At 37.3% G+C, this 15,775-nt stretch overlaps 1 protein-coding gene across 4 annotated transcripts in view; it reads left to right on the top strand.

Annotated features, from left to right (window-relative positions):
- LOC137274491 (H(+)/Cl(-) exchange transporter 3-like) overlaps nt 1-15,775 on the top strand; it is a 64,812-nt gene that overhangs the window by 29,190 nt on the left and 19,847 nt on the right. For 3 of the 4 annotated variants that reach the window (XM_067807702.1, XM_067807701.1, XM_067807700.1), the window contains 2 exons: nt 7,698-7,916; nt 12,567-12,715. In XM_067807702.1, the coding sequence (XP_067663803.1) occupies nt 7,698-7,916; nt 12,567-12,715 (368 nt within the window). Of the gene's footprint in view, nt 1-5,854; nt 5,899-7,697; nt 7,917-12,566; nt 12,716-15,775 lie in introns of those variants that run through there. The other variant, XM_067807703.1, reaches the window with a different exon arrangement.

Genomic DNA, 15,775 nt, shown 5'->3' with positions numbered 1-15,775 from the left:
AACACTTTTCTTTTTCTCCATGACTTTTGGTATATTGGTCTAGTGATTCATTAGACAAGAAACCACGCATCTGCCATGAAGCTGAATGTGTCAGCTGAGTTGGTAATCCGTCATTCATGTCAGAAAACATTATTTCGAAGGATCTGGTTCAGACTTAAGAGGAAGTGCGCTTTACATCTACTCTACATCCTCTGAATGAATGTGTGGGTGGCAAAGACATGCCTAGTTGGCACTTTTTTCGCAGTCTCAGTGCTACTGATGAATCTGTTTGGCATATCTAAGCTTTCCATCTTCAGTTGAACCCATTCAACAGATGGCATGCTCATCTTTAACACAAGGACACCTCCAATGACAACTCATGATATTTTTTTAAAATAATCAAACATTGCACTCATTTGTAATAAGAAACATACAGTACTTTTATAGATAACAAATACTATATTAAAGTACAATGCAGGGTTTTGGTTTAGACTTTTATACCATCGTACAGAACTCTTGACAATGGTAAAAGAATCTACACCAAAAGTATTTTCTACCCATATTAGTATTGTAACTTCCTTTTTATTCATCAGCTTCTAAAATTTCAAACAGACAGCTTGTTTGTATTATGTTTGCTTTGGTCTTTTTTGTGTCAGGAATAAATTTGTCAACTAGTTAGTCACTCATTTGTTCCGTTTACTGAAGTCTCAATTTGTATAAGGTCACACTCAGTTAGTTAGGTACCACACTGAAGCAGGTTCTTTTTGGCATCTTACAATTAAATACATCCAGCATTATGACTAAGAAGTGTCCTGGGAATTCAGTTGGCTGATGGTTTAGTAGACCTGGCTCCTCCAGTTGATATTGGAACAGACCCGTAAAGTAAAGGTCCAGGGTAGAATAGGCTTTATGCATCCCATGCTTGCCATAAAAGGCGACTATGCTTGTTGTAAGAGGCGACTAATGGGATTGGGTGGTCAGGCTTGCTTATTTGGTTGACACATCATTTGTTCCCAGTGGTGCAGATCATTGCTCATGCTGTTGATCACTGGATTGTCTGGTCCAGTCTCAGTTATTTACAGACCGCTGCTATAGAATGTTGCTGAGTGCGGCGTGAAACAAACTCACTCATTTGCTGATACTGGAACATATGGCCCATTTTAAAGGGACGTAACTCTTAATCAGTTTTTTCTGAATGGCCTAGTATTTTCTGTTTGTTACATGAAATAAACAGATAAAAAAAAGTGAGTTAACCATTGTTTCCATTTTTGGCCTTTGCTGAGATGTGTTAAAGAGTTATACAATTTGGTTGTATTGTGTTTACAGTAAGAGTGTTCTGTAGTAAGAGAGTTTTAATATGTTCAGTGGTGGAAAATAGTAAAGGACATTATTAAAAACCTGGAACTGATTTGGCATATTACCTTGATCTCTGCAGGTGATGAGCAGATCTTTATATTAAACTGTGATGAGTTAATAGAGTGATAACTGTGAAAATTACATTGTTTGAGAATTATGTGAGCAAAAATTACTAAAACATGCTTGAAATTGAAATCTTTCGTTACAGGAGTTAAATATGTGCTTGCACTGATAACAGTTATGCATGTGACTGATTTACTGCATTGTAACCATATTGGCGTGAAATTGACCCAGTCCAGGGCAGTTTTTCCCAAGGGTCCAATCATAAGTGGCATTCACTCCAATGTTAAATGGCTCTTAAGATCACAGAAGTGACTATCACAACGTCAGAAAGGAGTGTCGCCATTTGCTTCTCAACAGCAAATGTCATTGATCTCCAACATGCTGTAGTCTGGTCCAAATGCCGTTAATGGAATAATCGTGTTTGGAACACAGAACTGTTGCAATGAGACCATAACTGTTTTTCGATGACATTCCTTAACCTTTGAGCAGGTTTCAGCAACCATTAGGCACAGTTTGTCTCATGATTTGTTATAAAAAAAATGGTTATTGCTAAGTAGCATGAAGTAGTGCAGCCATTGGAAACATCAATGTAGGCTAAGTGGACATGATGACTCCAAGCATTTGGTTGCACCTTTGTTTGTAACCTGTTTTTGAAATCTCCCAACTTTGTTTCAATGAGTGCAGTTTCACTGAAACAAATTAGATAGATTTTTGTTGTAATTGTTTTATGTGTTTGTTTGTGTTATGCATTTGCTTTGAGGAGATTCTGATTACAATTCATTTCATGAGTAATTTCATTGATTGTTTAATGAGCCAATTAAAACAGTGACTGATGAAAATAGCAGACATTTAGTCTGTGATCATTCATTTATTCAGTTGCAAATGTAGAAAAAGGTGTATGTGCATTGTGTGGTATGAGGGCAGTGGTAGCTTGGAGTGGCAGTCATTTCATTCCTTCTTGACAAAACACACCTAAGGGTGTAGTTGTTAGACATTAAAATATGTTACTTGTTGTTACTCTGCCTAAGGTGCACAGCTGAAAAGGGATCAAATAAGGAATGGATGCTGTTCAGCAAATTTTTTAGTGCTGTGATACTCATAACTCTGCACAAAGTAATAATGGGAGTAACGATCACTGTAGCACTACAATTGCTTTGTGAAACATTATTCATATCAATGTGTATAATTCTGACACTGTCAAATGTCTTGAAAGAAGCCTTTGCTTGTTCTTCATAATGTGGGATAGTGTTGGAAGGTAGCAAGACATTCTTTTTTTTCGTATATTCTAGATCTTTTAATGAGATAAAATGGATGTCTGATTGTAAAAGGGCCTAGAGTCACTCTCGTTACAGACAGATGGAGGTACAGGAACTTTAGTTTGAAGTTCCTGTAGAGGCATTTAGAAGTGTGGGTCAGCCATTTCGTGTCATTTTGTGTAACAACAATCAATATGCTTCAGTCATTTTCATGAAATTTCATTTCATTTATATGTGGTGGGCAGGGTGTGAGATGTGGCAGCTCTGAACATAGCAAGTGTCAAACAAACAGGTGTAAATGCTTCAATGCCATGCTGAAGTGCAACAGTCACTGCCATATTAGTTTAAATGTTAGTGACAATAAGTGATGTTGAAATTGTGATCCACTTATGTAGATTGAGTTATTAAGTCAATTTCACATTGGTGTTAAACAATGCTTTCTTTTGTAAAAGATAACTTGTCATTCACATTTCTTATCCTTATCCTGAAGTGTCTCGTTACATAATCATAACATATCATGTAGAGTCAACAACAGAGGGAGGTAACTCTAAATGATACTTCCTGTTACAACCACAACAGCACTCAGTATTTTGTGAGTGTTTCAGTTAGTTGCTGCTACTAACAATCCCGACAAATAGACTATCATCAATCTCCACTGCCCCAGTCATAACAAAATATAACAAATGTCTAACAACTTTCCTGTTTATATTCTTTGCATTTTGATTATTTCATTGAGTGTAAATTACATCTAGCAAGTGGTGTGGCATCTCTGTCTCTTCGTCATTAAGAGATTTAAGAGAAAAGAAGCAGGACTGACTTGTTTAAAGTCATTGAGTTGAATGAATGTGAGTGAGTACTTTCAGCAATATGCAGGGAACATCAGGAATGGGCTTCACATATTGTACCATGTTGGGAATTGAACCTGGGTCTTTGGCATGATGAGCAAACACTTGAGCCACTAGGGTACCCTGCCAAATTTTGTCCATCTTCCAACTACAGCATTGTTGACCTGAGTGGGATATCACAAAACGTCTATGCACTCATGCATAACTGTTTGATTCAAATTCTAAAAGTTGGTAAGTCAAAAATGAAGCATAGTCTTTTGAATGATAACTTCCTTCTGTGTCATCCATAAAGCTGCATGCTTCATTTATGCCTCCATTGCTGCATGAATGCAATAGTGTTGAACAAAAGTATCATCTTACCATCACTTTTATTATCATAATAAGTGTTATGGTATTTAGTATGTGTATTGATAATAGAAAAATAAGTAAATATTTCCTATTAATAGTATTATGTCAATGTATGTATAGTCTGTCTATTATATAGGAGACAATATTTTATCTTATTCCATTTAATGTAATGAAAGGTGACAGCCTGATACGTATATCAACTTACAGCACCAGCAACAGGCCATGTCAGCCTCCACTTGGAGTAGAGTGATAAGTCATAGGGGACATCCCAAAAGTATAAAGGAAAACAAAAAAGACACTGTTAGATTCACTCCTATTCTTTATCATATTCAAGGCCAACCCTACGTATGCATCAACACAAACCAGATAAGCATGAGGTCATGTGATAGATTATCCAGAGGAATATTACTTTGCTTGGAAGTAAAAGTTACTATACGACCCCTGATGAAAGGGTCATTGTGTGGAGAGAGTTTAGAGGGGGGCGTGTGGTGTATGAATCTGATTGTGCCTCCATGCTGTCTGTCTCTACCTGGCTTTCTACTGGCCTGTGTCTTTAGTGTGGATAGTAATACTGTGATCTGTTATTAGTAGTGATAATAGGAATATCTACCTCCTCATGCCTTACCAACCTGTGATAATTGTCATTATCAAATGTCACACTGTGTTATGGATCAGTCACCTGTTTCAGCTGCACTATTTGGACCATTGGAGATTTTATTTGTGATCAGCTGTGTTTTCACATCGGATATCAGAAGAAGAAAGTGTTTTATAAATGGATACATCTCAGTTGTAAATTAACTGGCTATATCTATATAAATAAATTATGACATAATCTATTTTCAGAGTATATATATATATATATATATATATATATGTCACATAGATCAGTTACAGAGTTATGTGCATGTAGTATTGTACTGTGTTGAATGGATACAGTTGTTGAATATAATGAATTACCACATAATGATGGTTTTGAAATGTATGTTGATATGACCTATATCCTCTCCAAGTTTATAAACCCTGACTTTCATTAATTGGCACTTAAGTCAGTATTCAGATAACACCCTCTGCTACATTCTCCTGATGAGCATTTAAGGTTCCTAGATATTGTGGGTTTGTGGAAAAGATTTCATTTACAAGGAAATGTGAAAAGCTATGTATATTGTTCACATAAGAGTAGAATGTATGTATGTATACTTGTGAAAGGTTGAATTATACACAGTCAATATTGCCCTTGTTCACTGTGATGAAAATTTAATGCCCTTTTGTTGAAACATTCACTTTTCACTTTCTGTAAACATAGAGATGTTATTATCATTATGCAAGAAAATAATTATTTTGTTTAGCATCATGGAATTTATGCTTGTTGGAACATGCTGAATTTGTTTGAAGTTATTTATGACCTAGTTGTAGAAGGTTTTTAAAAAAACGTCTTCATGGCAACAAAATAGGATTAGTTGGGATTACTGTAGTGATGCACTAATTATAATTGTCTGCTATAATGGATTAAAGTAGTCACGCCCGACATAGCTGTTGGAGAGGGTGTGCTGGTTTATTAACACACTAGTGAAGCAGGTACTACTTAGTGCACATGTCGATCCTCTTGTTATGTTGATAATTGTTGATAATCTTTGGCATAAGTAGTACCCATGACTAAATTTATGGACAAGTTGTCAGTGCTGATTGCTTTTCAATCTACTAACTCCATCTGTTACCATCATTTTTTGTACATAATTGTCCTGTGATGGGGTGTATGTATTGACTGACCTGAATTTAACTAGACTTGGCTATGGACCAGAGTTTCAGGCAAAGCAAGGAAATTATTTTGTGTCTGAACATGGATGTGTTCTGGTGACAGAATTTATTGTGAATGTGAATTCTGATGGGCAACATAGATGTGAAGTCATGAAAGTTTGCCAAAACAAACAGTTTTATTCGTGCTTTTGATTGAACTATGAAGCGTGTGTCAACAACTAGTATGTCTGGCCCTGGCATTGACCAGGATTATCTCAGTGTGGTACCTAACTTCCACGACAAGGAGAATGCTGATGGTGAGTACCTTCCCCTGGAGCTGAGAATGAGATCAGTGATTCCTTTCTGTGAAACGATGCCATTTAGAGAGGGGATTTGTGACTTTCCTTGTGAAAAGTTAACATGCGCAACAGCAAATTCAACAAAAACAACTTGGTCACTGAAAGCATTCTTTAGACCAATCACATTTAGTGTTAGAAAAAAGGGTAGGCTGATCTGTGGAAGATACGGTTTGATTGATCATGAACTATACATACAGACGCCGTCTAACTAACACGATTGTAAACTATTTTCAAAATATCTCCCATAATCAGTGACATAGTAAAATGGTGACATGTAGCTAAGATCACTTTCAGTGAGTGGGTTCAGATCTTCAGAATTTTCAAGTTGCGAATAATGAGAAAATATTAGAAAGGATTGAAAGCATCTCAACATTTCTTCAAACAAATATGATATTTTTCTAGTCTCTTGGATAATGCTGTTAAGGTGTTGTGAATAGCTTTATGTGAGAGATAGGCATTTTCAATATTTCATTGTGTTTATCAGGACTTTCTCCTCTCATCTGTCCAACTTTAAGTATTTTCTTTGTATCAGAAATGAAATCACTTTATTTTATTCTTTTATATTTAAGAAATGTGTTTGGTATTTTTGAGTATCTTAGGTGTAAGATTTTGCACATTACAAACAAACATGTGAAAGTCAATTATTGTGATGTTTGTGTTCTATTAAAGTTTCTCCCCACATTCCATATTCCATTTACAAATGAAAAGCTGCAAATTTGAATGGATAATCCAAACAGTGGTCAAATAATCCACATTGAATTCCAGTCTGGATTAAAACATGCCCAGGCCATTACTTTCATTTTGTTTTCTAATAATTGTGAATTTGGTTTGTCTCATCGTTTACAGTTCCCACATATTATAAATCCACATACCTAATTAGCAATGACAAGAATATCTTTAAGACCACTCAGCTTTTGTGGACATTACTGTAAATCTGCTGTCGGTTCTGTTGGAGCAGTTGTCATGCCTGATGACACAACTTATTTCTGTGTCCATTAACGTCAGGGCCAGCCCAGGTCAGGTAGCCTGCCATAATGGGAGACACACATACACTGACATACTGCATAAAGGTCAGGCAAGTCGCTCAGGTACATTGTGACCAAATATTTGGTGTGGCATGTGACATATTCATTTGAAAAGGGTTATGTGTTTGTGTAGAGGGTTAACAGTTCCGACAATGGATGTTACTGATGTCCTGTTGAAAAGTAACCGGAAAGGTGTTGCAGTGATTGTGATGTTGAGGTGCGGTTTGACAAGGTGTATTACAGGGTATCATTGTCTTTTCATTTCATGTGGCATAACAATGTGATATTGAAAGATGACATGTTGATATGGCATGGTGTATGACAAGGTGTCATAGTGACGTCATGTGAAATGGTACAACAATGTGATAATACTTGACGACATGTTGATGTGGCATAATGTATGACACTGTGCCATTGTGATGTCATGTGATGCAGCATAACAGTGCGATATATTACTTGATGACATGTTGATATGGCATGATATATGATACGGTGTCATTGTCATTGTCATATCATGTCACATGATGTGACTTGGCATAACAGTGTGATATTACATGATGAATGACTTGGGTATAAAGTTGACACAGTAGAAGTAGAAAACTGCTTCCTACTGTGCTCACCTACCATATGTATCATTCCCACATTTTGTGTTTCTTTGTTTGTTCTATCCCATTTCTCATGAGATGTATATGTAGGTTTCCTCCCACGAATGTAAATGTACCTGTGTTTAAGGATCGGCCAACCTCATGGACACATTGGACGACCTCCCTGTGGGGATTGGTCAGTATGACGACTTTCACACCATTGACTGGTTGCGGGACATCGCCCGCGATCGCATGCGACACCGACATATTATCAAGAAGAAACAAGAGGGATGCTGGGAGAAAGTGAAGGGTGCTCATGATGCGTGGTCGGGATGGGTCTGCGTACTTCTTGTTGGCGTCTCAGCAGGTACGTACTCATTCTTATGTGGAGAGTTTCTGACATACTCATAACGTAAATGTAACTAAAACACTTAGACATAGGCTTATGATATTCTTAGCACAGGCCCCCATTTGGCATAATTTGACAAATAGTCATAAATAACCAGTAAGCTTGTATTAGCATATATTGAGTATGTAGTTTATTAATAAACTATTTGTTGTTTTAAAGAGATGTTTGTAGAGCTGTATTGAGTATTAAGTAGCATCTGTTCTAATCCCTGATTTGTGCTTATCATCGTGGCAGGCTTGTCACCACTTTCATCTGTGAGTGAGTGAGAGAGTTTTGTTTACACATGGTCCCAACATATGGGGACTCGAACATAGTCATGACAAGCAAATGCTTTAACCAGGAATTATTTGCTGTTACTGCCCAGGATCCCATCACATTACTCCTACATTAAGTGAACACATGGTTTAAGCAATATACTATACCAAACAACAGTAATCCCAGTTTGCTTAGCACTAAGAAGAACCAACAGGGTCACATCTGACCGAAAAAATAGTTGGGTTACCCTCGAACCTCTAAGCCAGATATATATGCCTGAACTTTGTCTCATGGTCTAATGGTGTTTCTCATGAAATCTTTACATCCATCAACCATTGGCTGAAGTAATTCCGATACAACGCTGAGTTTGAAGTCACTAACATCCATCAGAATATCTGGTTGATATGTCAAAGGGTTACAGACACATTGTTTCATCAGTCTTTCATCATCTCAATGGTTTCAGTGTATTCTGAAAGGAATTATATATTCTTAATATTATATATATTTATTTTTAAATTGACTTTTCTCTTCATGGAATGTCACTTAAGAGATGCTTCCAACAAAATAGATTTTAGAAGTGTATTTTTAGACAGTTATAAATATTCAAACAAAATCAAAATCATAAATATCCTAAAAAATATCAAGAATGAATATTTAATAATTTTTTTATTAATTCATAGGCTGATGTGAACATAATTAATCAAATTATTATTTTTGATATAGAGGAATCAGTTTTCTTCAGTTGTAAAAAAATATCAAGAATGAATATTGAAGAGTTTCATTTTTTCATTAGTTTTTTAAACTGACATGAACATAACTGATCCAAATACAGATGAATCAGGCAACTTCAGTTGTAGTTTATCAGGACATTTTAAGGCGTTTCTCAGAATTAACAGCAAACTATATGTGCTTGAAGAAGGAAATGTTACCTTCACAAAAGATGAATCAGTTTACTTCAGTTGTATTTGAACATGACAATGTATGGAGTTTCTCCTTAGTAATAACAGCAAACTATATGCCCTTGACAAAGGAGCCATTACCTTCACAAGAGCCTGACAATGTGAGAGAAAAGGTCATATGCAGAAGGCAAGGATGAGAGAACAGCTGTGGTTCCATCAGTAATGCTTGTGCCAAATTTAAGCCTGGAGTAATTATGTCATAAATATTTTATATCATATGGTTGCTTTATAACCTGTTATCATGCCCAAACTGATTGTATCAGAGACTTCTTGAGGAGAAATTACTTGTTTTGATGTATTCGGTTCAATTGGAGATGTGCTTTTTCATCAACATTTGGCAGTGGGCATGGATTTATCTGGGTGAAATTAGCATATAAACTGGATGAGGTTGAGAATAGTCTGGGGCTTCTGTCGTTGTGATTCTCGACAATGTGACGCCATAGTATGAATTCATAGTTTTGTAGCTACCAGTTGTGAAGGTGCTATGGTTATTGAGGTTCAGAGATTTAAGGTGTAGATGGGCTAATATCAGCTGATAGCTGCTGATATGATAAAGCATTTGATTCACCGATATAGAGACACTCAAACTTAGATTCCCGAGTTGATTAATTTTTCACAGTCCATTTGTATTCTTATATTTATAAGTTTCTTTTATCCACATTCACCCACCAAGTGCTACCTTCCCAGCTGTCTTTGTAGTATGACCCCCTCACCCTCCCAGCTGTCTATATAGTGTAACCCTTCCTCCTAGGTGTCCATGTAGTGTGACCATCCCTCCCAGCTGTCTAGGTAGTATGACCCTCCTTTCCAGCTGTCTATATAGTGTAACCCTTCCTCCCAGGTGTCTGTGTAGTGTGACCCTCTCTCTCCCACCTGTCTGTGTAGTGTGACCCTCCCTCCCAGCTGTCTGTACAGTGTAACCCACCCTCCCAGCTGTCTGTACAGTGTGACCCTCCTTCCCAGGTGTCTATGTAGTATGACCCTCCCTCCCAGCTGTCCGTGTAGTGTGACTCTCCCTCCCACCTGTCTGTGTAGTGTCGCCCTCCCTCCCAGTTGTCTGTATATGTATAGAAGAAAACACTTCTCCTCGGTTTTGGGTGACAATGTAAAACCGGAGGGGGAGGGAAATGCTGAGGGATGGAGCCCCAAAGCATTTCCCGACCCCGATGGTTTTACATTGTCTACCAAAACCGAGGAGAAATGTTTTTTCTAACATATATACTGTCAATGATTGGTAAATACAATGAAGATGATCATTTAATGAAGCTACATAACAATAACTGAAGCTCGTGTAAAATCAATTTAATGACAGTAACTTTATGTAGATAACTGAACTTTCATCGGCCCGGTGGCCGTGCGGTAGAGCAGCTGCCTATGGATGAAAGAATTGCGGTTCCAATCCCGCTTCGGAAAACCTTTGTACTGTGAGTTTAATCTTGACAGATATTTTTCAATTGATTTCAAACACTAATGTAGCATTTGAATGTTGATGTTCATATAAAGTTAGGAAAAGTAAACCCTGGGAAACAGTCTTACTAACAAAAAGTAAAACCTGGGAAGTGGTCTTACTAACGAAAAGTAAAACCTGTCCCTCCAAAACAAAAACCTCAAATGCAGTTATTCTAGGAAAACAAGAGATGACCTAATATATAGTGAGAAGCATGCTTTAGTTTTATATAGTGTGACCCTCCCTCCCCAGCTGTCTGTGTAGTGTGACCCTCCCTCAGCTGTCTGTGTAGTGTGACCCTCCCTCCTAGTTGTGGTGTAGTGTGGCCCTCCCTCCCAGCTGTCTGTGTAGTGTGACCTTCCTTTCTGTCTATGTAATACGTCCCTGAAAATATCTGAAAAATGCCTGTGTGTAAGGCCCCCCTCCAGCTCTCTGAGTATGTGCTCTCTCTCCTCATTTCATATCCAGTGACTCAATTAGGCCCCAAGTCAGACAGCAAAGCCATCACACATTGAGTAACCAAGCCACAATCAGTTCTAACAAAGCATCAAATGGCAGATATCACTGTCTGGGATTTTGAATTTGACAGCTGGGCAAATGTCAAAGGCCTTTGTGTAAGAAAAAGGATATTTGTTTAAAGACATGAAACAGTTCACATCTAGGTTCCCTTCACAGGAAAAGGTCATAAAGGCTCATGTTTCATTGTTTTAAGCTCACTTTGTATTTAAACAAAAGGAACCTTAATTCTTAGCTTTACTCTTACTTTACTGCTAATTTTAATCATTTTTCTAACAATGACTAGACAGTGATTTGCCCCAACATGATGTTGCTAAAAGTGGCATTAAACTATACTCACATGCTCACTCACTCACTGATTAGTTTTGTGTGTGTTAAGTCTGGCAAATGTATATATTTATATTTTGTAATCAACATCTCTTGATGATCAAGAACTGTGTAGAAGTATCCAAAGGCGGAAACACGATAATGCTAACATGAATTTCAATAACAGTTAACACTCCACCTGTGTGTTAACATTGATGCTCATAGCATCAATCACTGTGCATGATGGGAATATTTCTGACAAACAGGAACCATTGAAGCTATAGTGAAATGATATGTGAACACTTCAGATGGCAACTGATACCATTATATGATATTGTCAAAGTAGCATCTGTTTGTAGGCATTTAGGGCCAAGTAACCATGGTAACATTACAAATTCAACAAATAATTATTCCTTTTCCCTGAAGATGTTACAACAAATGTATTTTGACCAGTTCATCAAGAACTACATACAGTAGACACATCAGAATGGTTCCTGAGATCCTAGTTGTGGTAATGCAGTTGGAAAGGCTGCAATGATTGTGTATCTTCAGACAAGACAGCAGGTGTGCCTTAGTCTGAGTGGGGAGTGAATGGAGTGATTCAGTTGATAAGACAAAATCAATAGAGTAATCATGCCTTCTGATTTTTCTTGATGGGTTTTGTCTTAAACCAATTACAAGTTGTTTGATTTTGCAAATAACTTCTTCCATCAAAATACCATCTTATTTCTTACTGTGTCATTTATGTTATCTGCTATTGTGATATTGCTGGAATATTGCTGTCAGTGGTGTAAAACTTGACTCGCACATTCACTCAATCACTCTCTCTCTCCCTCTTCAATGTCTTTCATTTTCTGTTTCTTTGTCTCTTTGTTTCTGTGTTTCTCTGTCGGTCTCTCTCTCTCCCTTTCTCTCTCATTTTCCCTTTCTCCCACTCTTTTTCTGTCTCACTGACTCACAGGACTGTTTGCATTAATACTGAACTGCAATCTCATTACTTACCGGTACTTTTTTCTCCAGTGTTGTATCCCTTATCCATTGTTCCCAAGTAAGATGTTCATTCACACACCCACCTGAGATTACAAGTTGACTTCAGTTTGATGGAGTTTATGTGCTTCATTACAGGTGTGTGTGCCGGTATTATTGATATTGGTGCCTCATGGATGTCAGACTTGAAAGAAGGAATCTGTTTTGAGGCTTTCTGGTTCAACAAGGAACAGTGTTGCTGGTCAGATAAGAATGCAACCTTCATCGCGGATGGGGACTGTGGACAGGTGAGAATATCTCATTAACACCGTTAAATCTACACCATGTTCAAGATTACTACAAGTATGAGGCGGTAGGGTAGCCCTGTGGTTAAAACGTTTGCTCATCAAGGTGGAGACCCTGTTCACTTCCCCCTTTGAGTACAATGTGTGAAGCACATTTCTGATGTCCCATGAACATGGCCAACATGTGAAACTTGTTTTAAGAAAACACTGATATAGCTATGAGATAACTTGTAGTGACAAATTCGACCAGAATTGATACTACCAGGATGTTCTTGGTGGCAATTGACGTGTTGAAACAACTATGTGCTACCTCTTTCACTATCGAAGAGTGTAAGTATGTTCAATGTAACTTCTCCACTTGGACAAAGATGATATTTTAAGATATTTTAAGATATTTTAAGATATATGTGCTCACTAGACAAGGTGTTCTTATACTATTGGGTTTTTTAAATTGTTGATACATAATTACACTGAATGGTGTAACATCTTTAATTTGTTTAGCTACCCATGAAGATCTGAGCTAGAATTGGTCTTAAGCATCCCTTGCTTATCATAAAAGGTAACTCACAGGATCGGGTGGTCAGACTCACTGATTTAGTTGACATCATACCCCTGTTTTGTAGATCAGTGCTTATGCTATTGATCATTGGATTGTCTGCTCAGGACTCAGTGATTTACTGCCACCATATACCTAGACTATTGCTGAGTGCAGCATATAACAACAAACCAGTCGTGCTTCATACAAGTACAAGTGCAAGTACTGTATTACAAATAGATCAGCGCAATATAACCAATTTTCCCGTATTTACCAGTTCAGTCATGAAAATAATAGTATTGCGATATACTTGTCGAAAAACGGTATTGTGACTTGCATTCAGAAAGTTTTCTAACACATGGAAATCTTTGGATATTTCCTTGTGTCATCTGTGCCAAATAATATTTATATTTTTATTTTGTCATGATTAAAAGTTGTTATTAAAACTTTGTCAGCAATAGTGATTCTCTTGTAGTTTTGATCTATAAATCAAGCATTAACTCGATTATGAGTGATGTGTTTAAAAACACTTCATGCAAAAAATTGCAATACATATCGCAATATATGCCTTTGTATCACAATACAGTTGAACCCCGTTTACCCGGACCCCACATATCTTGAAACCCTGCCTTCTGGACGATTTTTATGTGAAACGAAACTTACGTTCGTTAAATGTTCTCTCTTAACCGGACCCCGTGCTTCCGGACCCAGATGGCGAATTTTTAAACCATTCCCATACATTTCAACTGAAAAATGATCCAGTTATCCGGACGGAGAGATCTGTGCAACGTGCATGTGTATGTGTCACGTCAATACCGTTTACCAGACGACTATGTGATTTCTTAATCTATCACAAGGCATTTGATGTGAATTGATTCATTAGCCATCAAAACGCTAATGAGGCGTATCACTCGGGTTGTTCATTAGGATTTGGCACATGTGAGAACATCTCATCAGTAACGAAAACACATGTTAAGTAGGATTAAGGGAAACTACATGGTAATTGTACTGTATATAAAACTTATAAATCGACCCCTGCTGTCTGTCGCGATGCAAGTTAAAAATAGCCTGCCACATGATCAAGTCATGTGATCCCGTCTGGAAGTTTACTTACTGCAGACAGCATCTGTTCGACGTGATGTCATATGTATTTAGGGCATTTAAAATTAACAGAAGAATATGCAATTGGCAAAATAGAAACTTTTTGTCATCAATTTTTGTTTTCCATCTAACGTACCATCAGAAGCTCCACACGCTACACGATTACATCCGAGACAACTTGACAAATGGTAACTTACGTTCTGCCTTCCATGTATTATCGGTACTCTTGTATGTTATGATGATTCACTGTTATTACTACTGACTGTTGATTTATTGATAGACGTACATGAATATTTTTTGCTTTCACTTAATTTTCACGTTTAGGATGTTTGATCCAGTTAACTGGATGCCTCGCTATCCGGACGATTTTCGAGTGAAACCGAAACGTCCAGGTAAACGGGTTTTGACTGTATATGCCTTCGTGTTGTAATATATAACAGTATGAAAATTCTCTGCAATACCCAACCCTAATTATGAAGGTTTTACCATTCATTATTAACTATGAAGACAGCATAAGCAGTAATCAGCAATATGGCTTAGTGAGTGAGAGTGATGAGAGAATAGCTTAGTTAATACAATTATAGTTTTGATGATGTAATACTATTACCACAAAGTTGCATAGAGAGTTGCGAAGTGCTGCCTGTAATTAGAAGCTTCTTCTCTGCAGGTGGCTACAACCAGTGTGATGAATGACATGTTATTGATTAATGCTGAATATGACAGGCCAGTCTAGAACTGCCAGCTGCATATCACTCGTTTTACCCCAAATCCACACTTTCCACAATTGTGTTCAGCATGTAACATTGTCAATAATTGTGGCCAACATGTAATTGTGAGTTGGTGATATCACATTAATGTGGTCCTGCATAGTGTTTTAAGTGACTTAAGTCATATGGTCTCGATTGGATGTATGATTATTTCCTTGACAACAATGAGTCTAAAATTGAATCACAGTAACAGGATAAGGTATCTAAAATGGGATTTTTGATGTGGCTGGAATATTATGTAAACTCACTCACTCACTCACTCACTCACTTGGGGCAGTGAGGTAGTCTAGTGGTTAAAGCATTCACTCATCAAGACGAAGGTCCAGGTTTGATTCCCCACATGGGCACAATGTGTGGTATTTCCTGCCCTGATATTGCTACTAGAGTTGTGACGATACGCCCATGCCACGATACGATACGTATCACGATACTGGTAGTCCGATACATATGATATGATATGTATCACGATATTTTGTCCTTGTATACAGAAAAATAAAAGTACTGGAAATAATGTGCTGTTATGTTATCATTTCAGGGAAGGTATTCTTCTCCCAAGAAAAATAAAACATGTCATCATGAAAGACATTTTATTAAAAATGTTTAGCATGTGTCAGTAAAGTAGTGTTTTCCCAAAAAAATGGAACAGCAGGGATCAACATT

Source organism: Haliotis asinina, chromosome 2 (assembly GCF_037392515.1).
Source record: "Haliotis asinina isolate JCU_RB_2024 chromosome 2, JCU_Hal_asi_v2, whole genome shotgun sequence".
Taxonomy (NCBI): Eukaryota; Metazoa; Mollusca; class Gastropoda; order Lepetellida; family Haliotidae; genus Haliotis; species Haliotis asinina.
The sequence above is the reverse complement of the archived record's forward strand: the minus strand, read 5'-3'. Positions and strand labels throughout refer to the sequence as shown.